Genomic DNA, 17,933 nt, shown 5'->3' on the forward strand with positions numbered 1-17,933 from the left:
TTATTAATGTCTTATCGACGTCTCTAACCTATCTTTAGGTCATATGGCACCTACTGCTGCATTCTAATATGATGGGAATGTCAAATTCAAATTTGTCCGGATTTAAGTGGCGGACCCTGTATATATATATATATACATCGAGTAATTCTTTACGAGAGAGGGTGTTATGTATGTGCGTGCATTGGTTGAATGTGCGCGCGCAGAGGAGCGAGTAGGCTTGCGACTCGCGTGCGACGTTTGAGACTCGACTCTGATTGGCTAGGGGTCGCGAGGAGCGTGCGGGACGGGGAGACGACAAGAAGTCGACCTTCTTACTTTTGTCTCAGCTTCTTCGATATATATAGATATATACATCGAGACGCTCAACGGCTGTAACGGCTATCGGACATTAATTGCTTTCATACTCAAAAATATATAAGTGCTGTTTAATTGTACTTTACCTCCTGGGTTTATTTCATTATGGCGATTCCCACAAATACACAACAAAAATGTTATTTTCTTTTTGTAAGTATGTTATAAGCCAACAAACATAACAAGTTATAAACTAAAAATTTAAATAAATAAACTAAAAGAGTGTTGTATCTTTTTTTAGAGTGTTTTTGTTTTTTATTGAAGCACACTTAATGTAATGCCAAAAATAACGTTTGTAAGTCAGATATGTAATAGATAAGTGTATTTGATAATTATGATAATAAAGATAATTTAATATTACATATATAAGATACAAATATTGTCAAAAGTTATTCGTTCTTTGGAATTAACATTATTTAACAAGTCGGAGAATTGTATAAAATTCTCACAGTAAATTATTGTTCAGAGAACATTTCATTAAACAGCTGCATCCTACAATCTCCTTCTATACTATAATTTCGTATTTCAAGTTCTCCATTATCATTATCGAAATTATCAAACTCATTGTCAATATATTCAGGAAAATTCAAAACATCATTCTCATTGATACAATAATTATGCAATATACATGCTGCAACTACTGTGTTAGTGATGAATGACATTTCACAATATTCAGTAAAAAATTTGATTCGACGGAATCGTCCTTTTAATTGTCCAACTGCTCTTTCAACACATATTCTTGTGGATGAATGTATAAAATTGAATTCTCTTTGTTGTGGTGTAAGATGACCATTATCTTTAAAAGGTGGTACAAGCCAGGGCAAAGATGGATATGCTGAGTCTCCTAATAAAAATGTATTACCAGGGAATAATTGTACACCATTGTCAGCATTTGTGGCGTAGTACAATTCTGATCTTCGGAATATACGTGCATCATAAAGAGAACCAGGCTCACCGCAATGTATATTGATAATCCGCAAATGAGCATCTACCACTATTTGTAAAGTAATAGAAAAAAATTTTTTCCGATTACAATAATCTCGTGCATACATTGCAGGTTTTTCTATCCGAATATGAGTTCCATCAATTGCTCCTAAGACATTTGAAATTCCTTGCTTAGCGCGAAAACTTTCAACTGTTGGTATTATATTTTGTCCTTGTGGCCATTTAATCACTACATCTAATTTTGTTATCAACCAAGCTACGACACGACGGAGAACACGAAACACAGATAAAATAGAAATTCCAAATCTATCAGCCATAGTTCGCAAAGGTTCCGTATTGGCAATGTACCATAAAAAAAAGCAAAAGACTCAATTTTGCTGAGATTGGTTTTTTTCCAAACAAATGCGATGGAATAAAATTTGATAAATGTAGTGTTACGTCCCGTGGACTCCACTTCCTCCTCGCGACGTGACAATAACAAGATATGATATCACGGGAACGCAGCCGCGCGATACTGGCGCGAGACCGGATATCAATTCTCGATAGAGTCAAGAAACACAGAGTTTGGAAAATTTCTGTTTTTCTTTCTNATACATTTACACACGTCAAGACGCACAACGGCTGTAACGGTTATTAGACATTATTATTACTATCATACTCAGAAATATATACGTGCTATTTAGTTGTATTTCACCTCCTGGTTATTTCTTTATGGCGATTCCCACAATTACACAACACGTATATTAACTCTAAATAATTGGATGTGATTAGAGTATCAGCGTCGAGACCGGCGCGTATACTTACATGAGAAACGGTTGTGTAACTAGTTATGACTTGCCTGCTTACCGAGGCGAGCATACAGCGGCGAGACTTTATTGCCTTGATTTTTGTTCTGTATTTGTTGTGCTCAATGCTCGCGAAATACCTTGAAACTTCTCGGTACATACGAAATACTTGATTGCTTATTTACATTGCCGATCGGATTTTATAAAATCGTCGTGGTGCCCCGCATGTTGGTGAGGAAGTCGGACTCTCTCGATCCCATCTCGATAGCGAACTCGAAGACATTAAAGCAAACAGAAAAATGAAAGATAAAATTAACTAAGTACGGTAAAATATATGAAATATATATTCGTAAACGTGTTTACGCGAAAAGTTTTTTCAATAAGCAAGTTTTTTTTCTTTTTATCGAGAAAAAAAAATTAGTTGTAATATTCTTCTAAAATAAACAGGAAGTAATACAAAAATCTTACATTATTTGCAGGTTTAAAATATTTTCTTAAGATTAGCCGAACGATATTTATAAACTACTGCTTTTTTTAAATCATTACATATACATATATTCTTACCTTAATTTTACATATATTCTACCAATTTTCTTACAAATCGTTTAGTGCTCGCGAAATTACTGGGCCCGTTTAATAATAGCGTCTCATCGTCCCGACATCGTTCTGAAGATTTTAACACAATAATTTCGGGTGTGCATATATATCGAAAGGCCCTATCGTGCCTTGAGCAGCAGAGGCTGCATCGCGATCGCTTTGTCAAAAAAAGAGACGAGAGAGAGTGAAGTAGTCAGACGCATAGCAATGGTTCAAGGCCTAAAACGCTCTCGTCAGTTTCTCTCCTTAAGACGAGCCGCCGACAGTCTAATGAGATTTCGCGGTCGACAGTGTCGTAATTGAGGGCGGGAGTGCCCCGCCGGTTAAAAGCTCGAGCCACCCGCTCCTTCGGAGTGTTTTTAATGCGCTTTAATTTACCGTTAGCTGCGCACTCGCGGTTACCTGTCGTTCATTAGAGAAAGGTTGGTAGTATAAGTCTCTCGGTCCTCTGTAGTTAAAGAATGAAGAATAAGGGGGGTCGCGCTGGTCTCCACTTTTTGTGGCCAACGAGTAGGGCGTAAAAAAATATGTATGTACGTTCACCAATCCACACGCAGAACTCCCGATCGTGAAACCGGCGTAAACCGGTACAAATCAGACTATGTGTTCCAGTGACAAGTTTCATCATTTGCCATAAGAACATGTTTACAAAGCGATTTCCTGAGATTAAAAACGTCTGCCATAACAATGTTCCTCATCTGAAATGTTTTTAATAAACATTACAATAACAAAATATAATAAAATAAAATAATAACAAAATCTTATATCTACTTTTAGAAATAAATATATTGCGTTAAAGTACACGTGGTTTTTTTAATTTTATCAGTAGTCAAGTTACGTTAACAAACTACACATGTGAGTTGACGATTACCATTACCACGTAATGTGTCCGCTCTTCCTGTGTCGTCTTGACAAAAAGCATAGGCAGGATTTTTACTGTAATAACCAGTGACATTGACCGGCGTGGCAAGGACCCCCCAGGTCGAGGGTAGAGTGAAGGCGGGCGATCGATCGGTCTCATGCCAGCGACGTAGACACGTTCCACAGCCACCCTTGCTTACTTTCCCCTCATGCAGGTTGTTAAATATTAAACATTCCGACAGTTAAAAATATTCTTATGAAAAATGGATGTGTTTTCTTAACTTTACATATTTTACATGACGGAGAAATAAACACAACACTTTCTGATTCAACCCTTTGTTCGTAGGTCTTTCAGACCCACTCAAAAATTGCGCATCGACGTTTCTAGAAAAAATAAGTTTTTTTTTACACGCTTTATTTTTAAAACTACTGGAGATTTTTTCAATCGTTTTTTTTTATCGACGCAGAATCGTTCAAACTTTTGACTCGCAAAAAAAAATTGAACAAATATTTTTTTGCGAAGATATTCGAGAAAGTTGCGTAGGCCTCACAGACTCAGTCTACAGTTCTTGTAGGTTTTTTTTTTATGTTTACAGTCGAAGGGTTAAATAAAAGTATAAATATATTAATTATGAATATCTTTTAAATATTTATATTAAACATTAGATAGATATTCGATAGATAAGTACACACGCACATAATGGACTTTTCTTTCAATTTCCGCTGAAGAACCTTGACAGAAGAATCTTGTCGCGCTGGTTTTCCGTGAGAAATCTTGACAACCGGCTGATTGTTCTCGCTCTCGTCAAACGCGCGTTCCACGTTTTAGTTAGCAACAAGTTGTCAAACTGCACTTTGCTCTATCGCAACTGTCGCTAACTCTTACCTGACGAAGACAGACAATAGATTGCGTAACGACAAACGGCATCTGGTTTCTTATACCTGTGTGTACAGTCGACGTGCCGACGACTCGTATTTCTTCAACTATAAAATTCCGCAAGACTTATTGTACGCGTTCGTACGTATATACGTTTACTTTATATCGATACACAATTGATTATTTTGCAAGGTTAAAGTTTGCAATATTATACATTTATTCCGAGAAAAATAATCGACAATTGTCTTGTGTCAATTAAATAATTGTTTATTTCAAAAGAATATTTTTGTACGCGATACAAGTACATAACATTTCTATTACGAGAGTGACAGATATGTTTGTTTCTCTGTCTGTACGAATATTGCAATCTGTCGGGTTATTGATCCACCTACATTCAGGATATGTCGATACATGTGCGAAGGATAATAATCTGTAGCGATTCCCACGGTCTTTGGGACTTCATACACGCAAGAAAATTCATCCACGCCTCTCTCTTTCTCCGGCACGCTATCTTTTTTCAAGGTATTTCCGAGCTATCGAATGAGGAGGGTGCATTGGCTTTCGTGAACGTCTTTCGAGATGAAACACGTCTGAAAACTTGATTGCACTGTATGTTTAACCACCGTGTTATTTACAGTCTTATATTTCATGTGTTCTCATCCTTGATTGTTTCGCGATTACGTGCTTGATTACGTTTCGCACACGGTACGTCTCAAGTCCATGGCGCATCAGAACGATAAACTCGATTTGCAATTATACTCGAAGTTACTTGCGCATCTCTCTGATCGCGTAAAAAATGTTTTTTTTTTTCTGCAATTATTGCAAACTAAAAAAACTATCAAACATCTTGTTCAAAACTTCGAATATTTTTTAACTCGAATAAGAGTCGCGTCAAAGAAGCTTGCAAGAGATCGCGGCGGAGATGACTCAGCATGAGGCTTTTTTTCTTTTTTCTCTTTTTCTCTTTCTTTCTTTCTTTCTTTCTCTCTCTTTCTCTCTCTCTCCATTCAAAGAGACTTCATTGTTGAGTTTGACGTATCTTGCGTTATATAGAGCAGGTGCACACGTCTTACTTTTGCCGTAGGCGGTACTGCTTTTTCATATTCTCCACTTTGCTGCCTTTCACGCTCCACCGTCATCCTATCTCCGATCATTTCGTTTTCTTCCGCAGAATCTCGTTCGAAATCGCTGTTCTTGATGAGAATTAATACCGCATATAAATATGGCTGGTAGCGTACAAGTGAATATATAACTATAATATATAACCATCTCTCTTTCTCTCGTGGTAACAACAGCGCAATACGTGAAAGAAAATTAATTTTATTTAATTAATTTGCGTAAGTTTAATAAATAATAATTGTATAGTGAATATTTGAATGTAAAAAAGTTTTTATTCAATGTAAACTTCGCGTTTAAAATTTTTTCGATCTTAAAGTTTAGCAAAATTTGTTAGAAAATTTGTTGTAGTGTGAATGTTTAAAGAAGAGAGTAACAAAAGCGTTATGTGAAGCAAAATTAAAACAGTTCGAAATATGAAACTTCAAATTGTTAGATATTTTCAAGAAATAGAGGTCACACTACCTCGTATACAAACACACATATCAGTATTATCACTGAGTTATGTAACGATAACTGTGTGCGTGTGAGATCAACAAACCTCCCGGGAAGTAACTTAGCGCTCTTCTTACAAGTTCCTTTATAAACGGATCTTTTTGAACGTTTTATTTGGTTTTTCCTGTAGGAAACTGTCTGGAATCCGTATTTATTCGAGCCGATTGTTCGGACCACCAGCATCAGTAGGCTAGAAAAGAAAGAGCTACAGGGATTTACTTCTCTATCTCTCTCTCTCTCTCTTATCCTCTTTGTATCTTCTTCGAAGAATAACAGAAAGGAATAAATTATATGCAAAGCGGCGGCGTAATTCATTTTTTGTATTCCATCAAAACTTTGATCAATGTTTTTAACTCATATATATTTTTATTTAATTATATTATATCAAAATATTTAAATTTCTGACTTTAATAAAATTTCTAAAGGAAACACTGTCATTTGTATTAAGGCAAACATTATCGGATTAATTAATCGATCGAAATAATTCGGTTGTAACATGACGGGATCCCATGAGACAAGTCATCCTCCCACGGCTGGTAACGTCACGGCGATGATAGGTCGTCGGGTCAAATGACGAAACGTTCGTTAGATGTGGGTGAAAACTAATTCGGCCTTCGCGAGCCATCATCAGGAAGTACTCGTGTTCCGTCACCCGCATTAAGTCAAGGATCTTCTCGTAAAGAAATCCAATAATAATGACTGTTTAGTTTCGCAACAACACACAAGTTTGCTTTAGGCGGAACAAAATGAGCCATACAAAATTTGCATGAGTCATCATCTCACCACGTCATAACATCTCGGAAACATAAAATATTAACTCCGGAAGTAATTAGAAGAGCAATTAGACACACGAGCACAAAATAATTTTCTTTATATATTATATATTATACAAAAATCTGCTTTTTGGTTCTTCGAAAGATAACAAACATTGACAAATACAATTGAAATAGAAATCGGTTCAGTCAGAAAAGTAATCCGATTGCTCGTATACGAAAAATTTTATACAGTCGAGACAATAGCAAAGAAAATTTTATTTTCCGATCGTTTTGTATATGCAGAGAAAAGAAACAAAGAGATAAAAAGAGAAAAGGGAAGGAAAAGAGAAAAAGAAGGTTGTAGAAAAACAATATTTGGCACGAGAGCAGAAAGGAACCGACGTGAAATTCCATCAGCGAGAGCGACGTTGCACAGCAGATTTCGAGCTTCAATCCCCGAGGTAGAATCTAATCTTTCGTAGACAGGGGCGATCACGCTACGCGTTGGCGCGGGGAGGGTTGAGGCACCCTTCGATTTAAACTGTCGTAAAACAGGAATATCAAAAAGCAGGGAACACTCGCTTCTCCTCTAATTGCTCACTCGCTCGTCTCGTTGATTCTCGACATCTGCTACAGCAGAGTCTCGCAAATCTGATTAGCATAAACTAAGTGCGCAATAACGAGTCTTCGGTAGATTATCACTGGTGTTAGCATACTTTATGTTACTCATCAGCTATTATAAACAGCACGTGTGTGAAAGCTTTATATGTTATATAATTAGTATCTAACGATCGCATATACCTGATATACTACTGTATACTATAAACGCAATATAAGCCGGGGTTTATATGATAATTATTTAATTTCTAATATGGGAATTTACAAATTCTATTGAAAATATTTAATTTGACGCAAATTAACAGTGTTTTGTACAAATAATTGAATAAAAAGTCTTAACATATTGAAATTGATTATTTGAAATTATATTTGGCACGTAATTATAATGTATACAAATTATTTATATACAAGTGCGCGTTGTTATTAAGAACCTGCTTTAATAAATGACTTAAAGAAATGTTCAAAGTCACGTTAGAACGATATAATGATAACTATCTCAATTAGAATGTCTAATTGAGCATAAATCAGTTCTTTTTATTAGCAGGTATATATATATCCCCCTCTTGTGTCGAGTAATTTTATTACATCATTCTTCACACGCGACCGCGAGGTTAATCCACTCACTCTGGTTCGTGTGCTTACTTTGAGCTGTTCCTAAAAGTCGTTGCAATTGCACTCTGTGTAAGAGAGCAACGCGTTATGAGTGGAATGTTTGTGCCAGGCACGTTCTCTCGCGCCGTTGGTGTGAAGCTGGCACAGCATTTTCAAAAAAAAAAAAAAAAAAAAAAAAAAAAAAAAAAAAAAAAAAAGAAAAAAAAAGAAAAAAAAAGAAAAAAAAAAGTTCTAACACAAGTTCTATTTGCACGCGCGCTCCGCTCTTTCCTTCCTCTTCCTCTTTCCGCGGCACTTTTCTTCATGCGCTCCTATTTCGTCTCCCCTGGTTATACTTTGAAGTCCGCCGTCTCGATGTTTGTGTGTCGTGGAAACCAGTTTATTACAACATGCACGGCGCCGCCGCCACTGCTCGTAGAAAGAAACCCGTCGCGTATCTCTCGCGGACCATTTTTCTACGTGCAAATTACTTTTGTGAGATTTCGCGCCTTCTTTTCCGCAAGGTGTGGTGTCGTGATTACCATATTTCAGTTTGGTTTGTACTGAGTTTTTTTTTCCTTCCCGATTCTAGACAGGAATATCTCGGAGAGTTCGTATTTCTATCCGTAATATCGATCCGTTTTACTTGGATAAACATTGCTCCTGAAATTATCTAATCTTATCTCGTTAAATTCGTGTCCCAAGATCGATCGTAGCACACGGAGGTGCGATATATGAATTGCGCGTGTCGCTACTTCCACCCGCTCTTCGATACGTATATTCTTTCACAGTTCACAAGAAATATTTCTCTTCCACTAATCAATTTGCCGAAGAATTGATCGCGAGAGTTGCAGTAATTGAAGAAGTTTATTAAATTTGAAATTAGCAGAAAAAAGAAGTTTATAGAAATCAGAATTTCATTTTTTTCAATTATGTTTTTAACTGCCCGACGGGACGATTATCGCTGAAAAAAAGAAGCACTTTTCCCTCCGACTCTTAAAATGCATTTAACGAGGATTTGAGGATGAAAGCGTCACTAACAGTTCTTCGAAAGGCACGAGAATGCTCGACATAAGAGTCGTGGGAAGGCTTTCCACGATGTAATTTCGACCGGAGTGTCTCCGAATTGCCACGGAAAAAGAAAAAGACAACGAAAACGTTTCGTACCTCTGGCTGGTTGACTGACCCGCTTGGACGTATCGAATGGTCGATGATAACATAAGAAAATGAAAAATTGAAATTCCCTTTTTTCTTTCTCCAGTTTGTCACGAAGACGATTTTTATCGTTCCTGATGAAAATATGTGATCTTTAATTTGCGATCTAGCAATATAACTATCTGGATATGTTAAATGATTCGCAACTAGTAACTTTTACCTTATTTGTTTGATCTTGGGTGCTTTGAACGGGAAAATTTGATTGTCCCACGCGCGTTGTCGTCTGGGCAACGAAATGAACGAGGATAATTTCTCGCGGAAACTGGCGACGGGGGTTAGATTAACCTCGAGGACTGTATGTACATACACACACACACGCACACACCCTCGCGCGCATTACTGTTGACTCAGGACTGCTCAAAATGGTCGGTCGTAATCCGCGTAAGGGTCGATTCGTATTATACAGTGTACATATATGAGATATAGCCGGCCATATTTGTGGATGAGGATTATTTTCTCTAATGTCTTTCCTTGCTTTTGACAGTTATCGATAAGAACAAACCCGCCGCCGTCGGGTAAATCGCAACGACATTGATTATTTAGAGCGAGCGTTCGCTAGCGAAATGTTTTACCATCGAGAAGAGACGTTCGAACGAGTTGCAGTTATCGGTTACCTCTGAATTTAAATTGCGGTTTAATTGATACTATGCATGCGAGATTAATTGATTGAGATACGCGATGTAAATACAACAGTGTACATAAATCATGGGCTTTTAACGATACCTCTCGTATATATTTTCCTGCTCGATCTTTGATTTACTCTCACGCGCGTGTTTATTGCACTTATTTAGTTTATACTTTAAACTCTTATTTATCTTTTTTCATAGTCGCAATATTTATCCAACTTATATGTCTGTGAACGAAAGAAATCTGTCTTCACGCTTCTTATAAGATGTTTGCGTGTTTAAATTGTTTTGTTAAAATCACACAACCGATTCCTATCGCTGTGACAACAGTTTAGGACTTTATGCGCACCCGGCACTTTTATCATCTGACTTCATGGTGCTATCTCGATAAATTATTGCCGACCGTGTCCAGACGTTAAAGAATTATTACATGCTTATACGCCCCTGCGTGGAGGAAGGTGCGGTGCGTAGGATCATTTCGAGATATCTTTTCGCCGTGAATAATGTACGTGACGCACTCGCGCGTTGTCGGAGTAAAAGCGCAGTCACGCCTGCTAAACCTCGTTATTCAAAAATTTATATACATATTATCATAAAAACTTTAAGTCTCAATTGCAATTTTTTTTCTTTTCATCGTCGCTTTAAACATAATAAAAGATAAAATTTTAATATTCAATATAATCAGATTTTAACACGAGATAGCCAAATATTCAACGAGAGATCAGCTCGTGCAGATATTAGCACGCTCGAGATTCTCAGTCACACGAAAAGATAAAAGTCGAGGTGTTTTATTTTTTTTATATCCCTTTTTTGCTCGACCGCTCGTTTTGCCGATTAAATCGATCTTATCTGAGTGAATCACCATAACTATGGCCGTGGGTTAATCTTCTCTTGTCGACGGCGCAAATTTTCCGATGCCTAGAGCACTTCACGGTCGTCGATAGTTCTCCGTCTCTCGTTGATATTCGAGGCCATGGTGCGCGTCGCTCCGGCAGAAAAGAATCTGATCGATATCAAGCGTGAATGCTGCGGCGCCCGCGCGGCTGATTGGAATATTAATGACAAAAGAGAGAGAGAGAGAGAGAGAGAGAGAGAGAGAGAGAGAGATGCAAGAAAGAACGAGGATTATCCATGGAATGCAAGTGAACTTTTACTTGAAGTTAGATGAACATTTTTTTTCTCTTTAGCTGTTTGTCTCTTGTTAAAACTTTGTACAACTCGTGTGTCTTCATATCGCAAAGTAGAACTTGAAAATAACTTTCAAGCGTGTGTAAAAATATTACTTTGCTATATCACATATTTGTAAATTTTTTTTTAAATACATGTAGACTCGCAAACATATGTTTATAATATATAATATTTTTATAATATCTTTTTTTTTATACAAAAAAAGATATTATATTAAAACTCTCAAGTTATAAAATATTGTACTTCCGCGAGCCGCATCTCGCAAACTACAGAGTTAAAACCACGGTATTTAATTAATGTAACGTTTCTCAACGAAACGGCTTGTAAATCATCGTTTGAATCGTACAGTTGCCGTTGTAAAATTAAATTTCAAAAGTAATACGCGCCGACCACGAGAAGTATAACGATCTTGACGGTGGCAAATCGTGTGTCGACCTACCTACGCGGCCAAGTTTCCGCGTGTCGTACGTATGTATATTACGTAGCGGCCGTAAAATCTTTCACCGACTTGTATACGTATGTACGGCTTGGCTCAACAGTTGGACGTTTACCAGCTGCAATCTCTTTCTCTTCCACGGTCTCGAAAGTATTTATTGTCGCTCGCATAAAGCAACGTGTACTCTACACACCATGTTTCGCGAGCGCTCTCTAACCCGGATTCTGGATCTGTGTGTTATTTACTGCTCGCGGACACATCGCGAAAAATATGGCCAAAACGCGAAATCGTTAATTTTCTACAGACGTGTTCGCCAACCGAAATTCCAAATAGTAGTTTTTCGGATGTTTCAATATAGTTCTACTTTTTATTCGATTTTACGATTGAAAAAGCCCTTTTTTTTAACTAAATTTTGTTATTATTTGTGAAATCTAAAACTGAGATTAAAAGATCTTCGGTAAGAATGTATTTATTTCACTGTAGATATTTTTGATCATGTTAACGATTATTTCTATAGATTCGAAACTCGAAATGTGATGATTGTTTACGTCGCGACCAATTAAATTTTATTCATTGCGTTGACAAATGCGTATGATCGGTTTTCATTTTCAGGTTTACATCACGAAGTTATTAATATGCATGATAACGGCATCGTTTAAATTAAACTTAAAATTAATCGACCTGATCGATGTCAATATATTTGCTTTATAATGGTTTTGTTACGTATAAATCGAGTATAAAATTTGAATACATTTGGTCTTAAAATTTGCGCATTGTAAAAAAACAATTATTAGCTTTGAAATAAAAGAGTTTTTAATTTAAAAAAATTAATGGAGTTGCAAAACAAAGAATAACATTCAGTTTCTTACATATAATAAACATTTAAACGATGTTTGGTGCGTTGATAGAATTGCAAAATAAAAAACCGTGACGTGTAATATGTTCGAAAAAAAAATTCTCTCATTGTTCTTAGTCAAGAGAAGCGGGTTTTATCGAATTATCTGTCGATTACCTTTCGATTCTACGATTCGTCGATCGTTTTCGCCGGAAGCCTGGATTCGTTTAACCGTAAACTAAACTAAATCGTTTGCCTTCAAGGGATATCTGTCTTTATCAGAAATGCCTGCGGTTCGTTTAATTCTGGTTAGTCGACGCCGTAACGTTATCGTTTAATGGCCAATTATTTATACATGTTATGCAAATTTAAATTCAGTCTCCCAAAATATTGTCTGGAAAAAAGAGAGAGAGAGAGAGAGAGAATATCATATTCGAAATTCTCCCGAAAACTGTTTTTATTAACGTGTTTACTCGGTTTTTATATGTTATTAATAAACAGTACTTTGATATGTCAAACTTAAATAAACGTGATTAAATTTAAATATGGGTAACTCAAGAAAACGGTTTGACTTTGGTATGGAAAAATAACCGAGAACGAAAAAGAGAACGAAGAGACGCTAATTACTTAATTAGTAAGTATATAAAATGTATGTTGACCGAAGTCGTATCATCGCACAAACGAGGTCGTACAAAAGATGTAGGAACGAGCCTATAAAATAATAAATGTCCTCCGCGAATACGCCGTTCTAAATTAGCAGTGGTTGTGTTTGCACGTCGCACTTGTGTTCGATGGGATTTCCTCAGAGAGATTCGAGACAAGTAACGAGTAGTCAGAAACGCATTTAAGGCTCGCGCACTTTGAAACCAGAGACGGTTTAGTACATGTTAAAAGCATTAAGCTCAATTAACAACGGTCCGTCGTGGTCCTCGTCGCAGTCCTGAGACGAGGACCAGGATTTCTTCAACGTCCCCCCCGCGCGCTCGAGAAACTTACGGAATTCTGAACAGACCGCTCGTTTGTTGCCACTCGGAGGCTATTTCTTGCAGCTCTGAGATGCGCTCTCGATCTCCAAGCAACGAATCACGTACGGGAAGTTCGTAAAAGCTACACGCGCCACTTGAGATCGCTCCTTTTTCCTCTTTTATTCGCGTAAAACACGATCTCAAATAAATCACCTCAATATTTATTTATCTTTCGAGCAATTAAACGTGCTTCGCTTGCGGATGTTGCGAATACATAGATTTTACAATTTATATAATCTTTTTTTAAAATCTCTAAATGAGATCTCTAGAATTTTATCTTTTTTTACAGCGCGGACGAAGGACGCGCAATATGTATATATCGATATTAAGAGGTTCGGAAACCAAGAGACAAAGTTGACACGAAGTCGTTTAGCACCGTATTGAGTTACCAAAGGAATGCGGGCGGATAGGGCGCGAGAAGAAAAAGAACGCGCGCCGCCGCAACGGGGTGAGAGATCTTGACGATGATAAAAAGCCGACGGAAACGGCATGGAATCGATATGGCGATGGCGCATCGTCGCCATATGAGGGCCACGACGGGGACCACTGCAACGATTCTTATGAATGCGATCCCTATGCGCGCCTTCGTAGAGATGTGACAGCCCGACAGGCAGCGCGTCAGATTCGCAGTACGCGATTTTAATGGAACATCCATCTTGATTTTACACTCGACGCCTCTCAATCTACACGATCGACATGCTTCAGTGACATTCAAGCTCTCACCGTCTCCGCAAAATATCGTCACAGCTTCTGTTCGCCTTGCGTTCCTTCACGCATTTCCGAACATCACGGATGCTCCGTTCTGATAATCGGATGAGTTTGTCAGATCGTGTAAAAATATCGTGGAGATTGAAGTCCACGGATTCGAAAAGGCATTTCATTTTCCAACTAGAAAAAAGAGATACGAATGTTTAATATATTGTATATAATTACGATTTGTATCGGATGAACGTTTTAATTTCTTTTTATTTCATTCTGAATATCCTTCGAGAAAAAGACAAAGTGTATACAAGGGATTCACTCATTAAAGCGTTCTCGCGTAGCGTCGTGGTGGATGAAAACTTATCCGCTGCATATGTCATACTCATGCATTATACCGAGCGCGCTCGTACAGAGAATTTCCCATGCATTTTAACGACTCCCGCGATCTTTATGCGGACGAATGCCGGGCTCCGTCGATAATTTGATGGTGGACTGGGCGCGAGAGAGGAGGGAAGAGGGCGCAAACACACAAAAGGTAACGCGGAATATGCATCCGGCAGTGGGGTTTTCATTTTCTACTCGGTTATTTGCGAGTGTCGTTGATCGTTGAACGACGGGATGCGTTTGATATACATGATGGAAGTGCGACGGGAGAGCGAGAAAGAGCAGAAATATATTTTCTGTCGCGTATTCTATTAAAAAAAAAAAAAAAAAAAGTTTAATTCCGTCTCTGCTGTTGAACCGCGTGTTTGTTTGGTAAACAGATATTGTTTATAACGACACAATATTGTAAAATAAAGCATGTGTGTGTGTGTGTGTTGTGTGAATATCGATATAAATAAAAGAAAACTCAAAACTCTGTATATAATTACAAGAGAGATAAATCTCCGTTGTGTGGACATTTAAAACAAGATATTTTACGAATATCGATAGAGTTTTACACGACAAAATATTATAAGCGACAAAACACAATTTTGACTTTAAAAAAACGCCGTGACTATTTTTTTACTTTCTTTTTACTTTGCTATTCACAACGTGAATAGCAGTTTAGTCATGGCGAAACCGAGCTCTTAAAAGAAATTTAAGAAGAAGCTCATTGTCCTTGATCCATGTTCTCTTTTCTTTCTCTTTGTGTCCGGGTCATCATCGTGTCCCACATCGAGCGAAATTTCTAACAAAAAAGTCACCTGACAATATCCACGTATATAATTGTTGAATGCAACTATTTGTGAGTTTCATTGTGACTTTTTGCAGAAAAAAGCGGATTTTCACGGTCCAGAGTTAGTAAAACATCACTTAAAAATTTCCTACTATTCTTTCCCTTGAAAACAAGTGGAAAGAAAAAATAGCGGAAGTTATCTCTTGGTCTACAAAAAAAGAGCGCGAAAAGATTCGCTGTCGTGATTAAATTCCGCAGCACAGAGTGCGAAAAATAAAACAGACGTTAGTGGTAGTGTGCATTTAAACGTGGATAGACGCGATGATGAGTAGAGGCTGTTTGATCGAGACTGTTCATTTTTACCATGTGCGAACCAAATGTTACGTTCTGCCACTCAATTTAGAGTGTTTAGCTTCCTCTCGTCATTCAATATTTCATATCTTCACGACGAGAAGTCACAGATGTGACGATCGCACACGTCAATGGCCATTCACGTTACGTCGGCATCACTAAAACGAAGACTGACGTGTATGTACAGTTTCACGTATCTCTTTCGCGGTGAAAAAATTCCGCAAACACATTTGAAACATTTAGATTTCTTGTTGGACTATTTTCTTTGCACCATATAATTAAGTTGTGCATCTACCTCCAAGTAGATGTGCAACTTTACCGTTTGCTCTTTAAGTGTAATAAGTTTTCTTGCGGTTAAAAAAATTTATAATTACTATTATTGTCGCAACAATTACTATTATTAGCGCAGCCGATGGATAATACGTCTACTGTTGGCCATTTCTGTGTGCGTGTGTATGAGAGAAAGAGATATATAAGTGATGGAAAGCGAGCAAGAGGATCGACGACACTCCACACGGCTTCTGCAAATTGATTCGGGTGCAGAAACTGGTCTCGTAAACTCGGTCCGGCGTTTCAGAGACCGGATGCTCTTAATGATCGGCAATTTCAGTGCGTTACGTGAGAGAGCAAGTTTCTCGTGTTTGCGTGCGAGCGTTCCGCGCGTATCGATTTTTTTTTTTTTTCACGTATTAATATCTACATTATCTCACTGATTAAAAACTTGTATAACAAAAATGCAATTTGTTATAAAAATAAGATTAGAGAAATGGAGATAAGGTAGGTTTCTAAAATATAAAAATTCCTAAAACCGATAAGCAAAATTAAACGTTTCGATACTGATAACCGCGAACGATTCGCGGCGCTTATCTCGTTACGGAAGTCTCGAAAATGTCAGAGATTTCGTCTAATTAATGCATCAGTGTATCGCAATTACATTTCACTGCTCATCGCGAGACACCATGGAGACTTATCTACCCCATGAATATTTACTCACATTGAGAGATACACTCGGCGATTCGTAATTCAATCATGACGAAAGATTCTCTTGGGAGAAAAAATATGTTTCTCTAAGTATCATTCGTGCAACATTGTATTGGAAACAAATAAACAAAAAGTTTTAATCGACGATATTACATACACTTTGTTTTTCGACCGAACATATCAAATATTGTTAATAAATATTCCGATTCGGCTTCGAGCTAAAATATCATTTGCACACCGATTAGTCGTTTTACTCCTACAATTTTCGCCTTCTCTCTCCGCAGAAATATAGCCGAGTATTTATCTACCGTAAAGGCGAGTAATTTCCCGAGTTAAAAGTTGGTCTCTATCTGGAACTGCCACAACATCATTTCGTATGCAAACCAAGTTGTATCAAGATGGCAATTTGTACGCGAAGCAAAATGAACATTGGCGATGCTGCTAAATACTTCATTCTCAAAACGCGCGACATGCTTTTCCTCTCCCTCACGTCTCTTGTACCCAATGCGCCCTCGTTTAAAAAGCGAGCACGAACACAAGAACACTTTAAGGGAGAAGAACTTCGGACTTTTATTACCCCTTGCGAGTAATGGGGAGAGACAGGCGGACGCGGATAAAGCGAAAGGGTTCCTGATTATCCATTCGTCCTGAAGGCCTTCACGTTTTCGGCCGACCTTCCTCCTATATCATCCTATACGAGCGCGCAGGATGCACATATGAAGTGCACCTATGCATATTTATGAGGTATCAGTGGCCGTTGAACGAATTGGTGGCTGGGGCATCTAATCACGTTCAACGCATACGTGGCGTGATTCTTAACGCTCGTTCGCCACGCGATATGGGAAAATTTTAATAGCATTGTCAACGTAAAAAGAAAACTTCCTCCTTCTTCAAAAAACTAACTATACGCATTTTACAACAAATATTTATGTATTTAATACAATATTAATGTAAAAAAATTTACGTCAATTTCCTTCGCGTTATTTCTTTTCTGAGACAATTGAGCGTAGCACATCTCGATTTGAGAGAGAACATATGTACGTAAATCATTTAAAAGATTTTGCCTATTTATTTAACAATAAAGAATAATTGATGATACGTTAATATAAATCGAGCGATATATCACACGCGCAACTTATCGAAGAGTTTAGAACGGCGAACAATTTAAATGTCAAGCGATACCATCAATTTTGAGCTTTGTCATCTCGCGTATGATTGTGGTCTCATCGTTGCGAAGAAATCGCAATGAGTCACCTCATGAGATTGTGCATGTAAGACACGAGAGAGTGTGTCCCCTCGTGTCATAAATTCAGATTAAGTACACGGTGCTTTATGTGCGACGCGCCGTCGTCGTCGTCGTCGTCGTAGGCCTGTGTCGATTCAACGGTGCCTTGTTAAACGCTTTCGCAGCGAGTGCACTCATT

General features: G+C 37.7%; 1 protein-coding gene and 1 pseudogene across 1 annotated transcript in view; one reads left to right on the forward strand and one right to left on the reverse strand.

The window, feature by feature from the left end:
• Positions 1-806: 806 nt before the first annotated feature.
• LOC109859293 lies at positions 807-1,722 on the reverse strand (annotated as a pseudogene).
• Positions 1,723-2,125: 403 nt separating this feature from the next.
• Positions 2,126-17,933, forward strand: part of LOC109859294 (breast cancer anti-estrogen resistance protein 1) — a 40,830-nt gene continuing 25,022 nt past the window's right edge. Inside the window, exons 1-2 of the mRNA XM_020437397.1 lie at positions 2,126-2,190; positions 7,108-7,243. Coding sequence (XP_020292986.1) covers positions 2,126-2,190; positions 7,108-7,243 — 201 coding nt within the window. The remainder of the gene's footprint in view (positions 2,191-7,107; positions 7,244-17,933) is intronic.

This window comes from Pseudomyrmex gracilis, unplaced genomic scaffold, assembly GCF_002006095.1.
Source record: "Pseudomyrmex gracilis isolate BER0280 unplaced genomic scaffold, ASM200609v1 scaffold_255, whole genome shotgun sequence".
Classification (NCBI taxonomy): Eukaryota; Metazoa; Arthropoda; class Insecta; order Hymenoptera; family Formicidae; genus Pseudomyrmex; species Pseudomyrmex gracilis.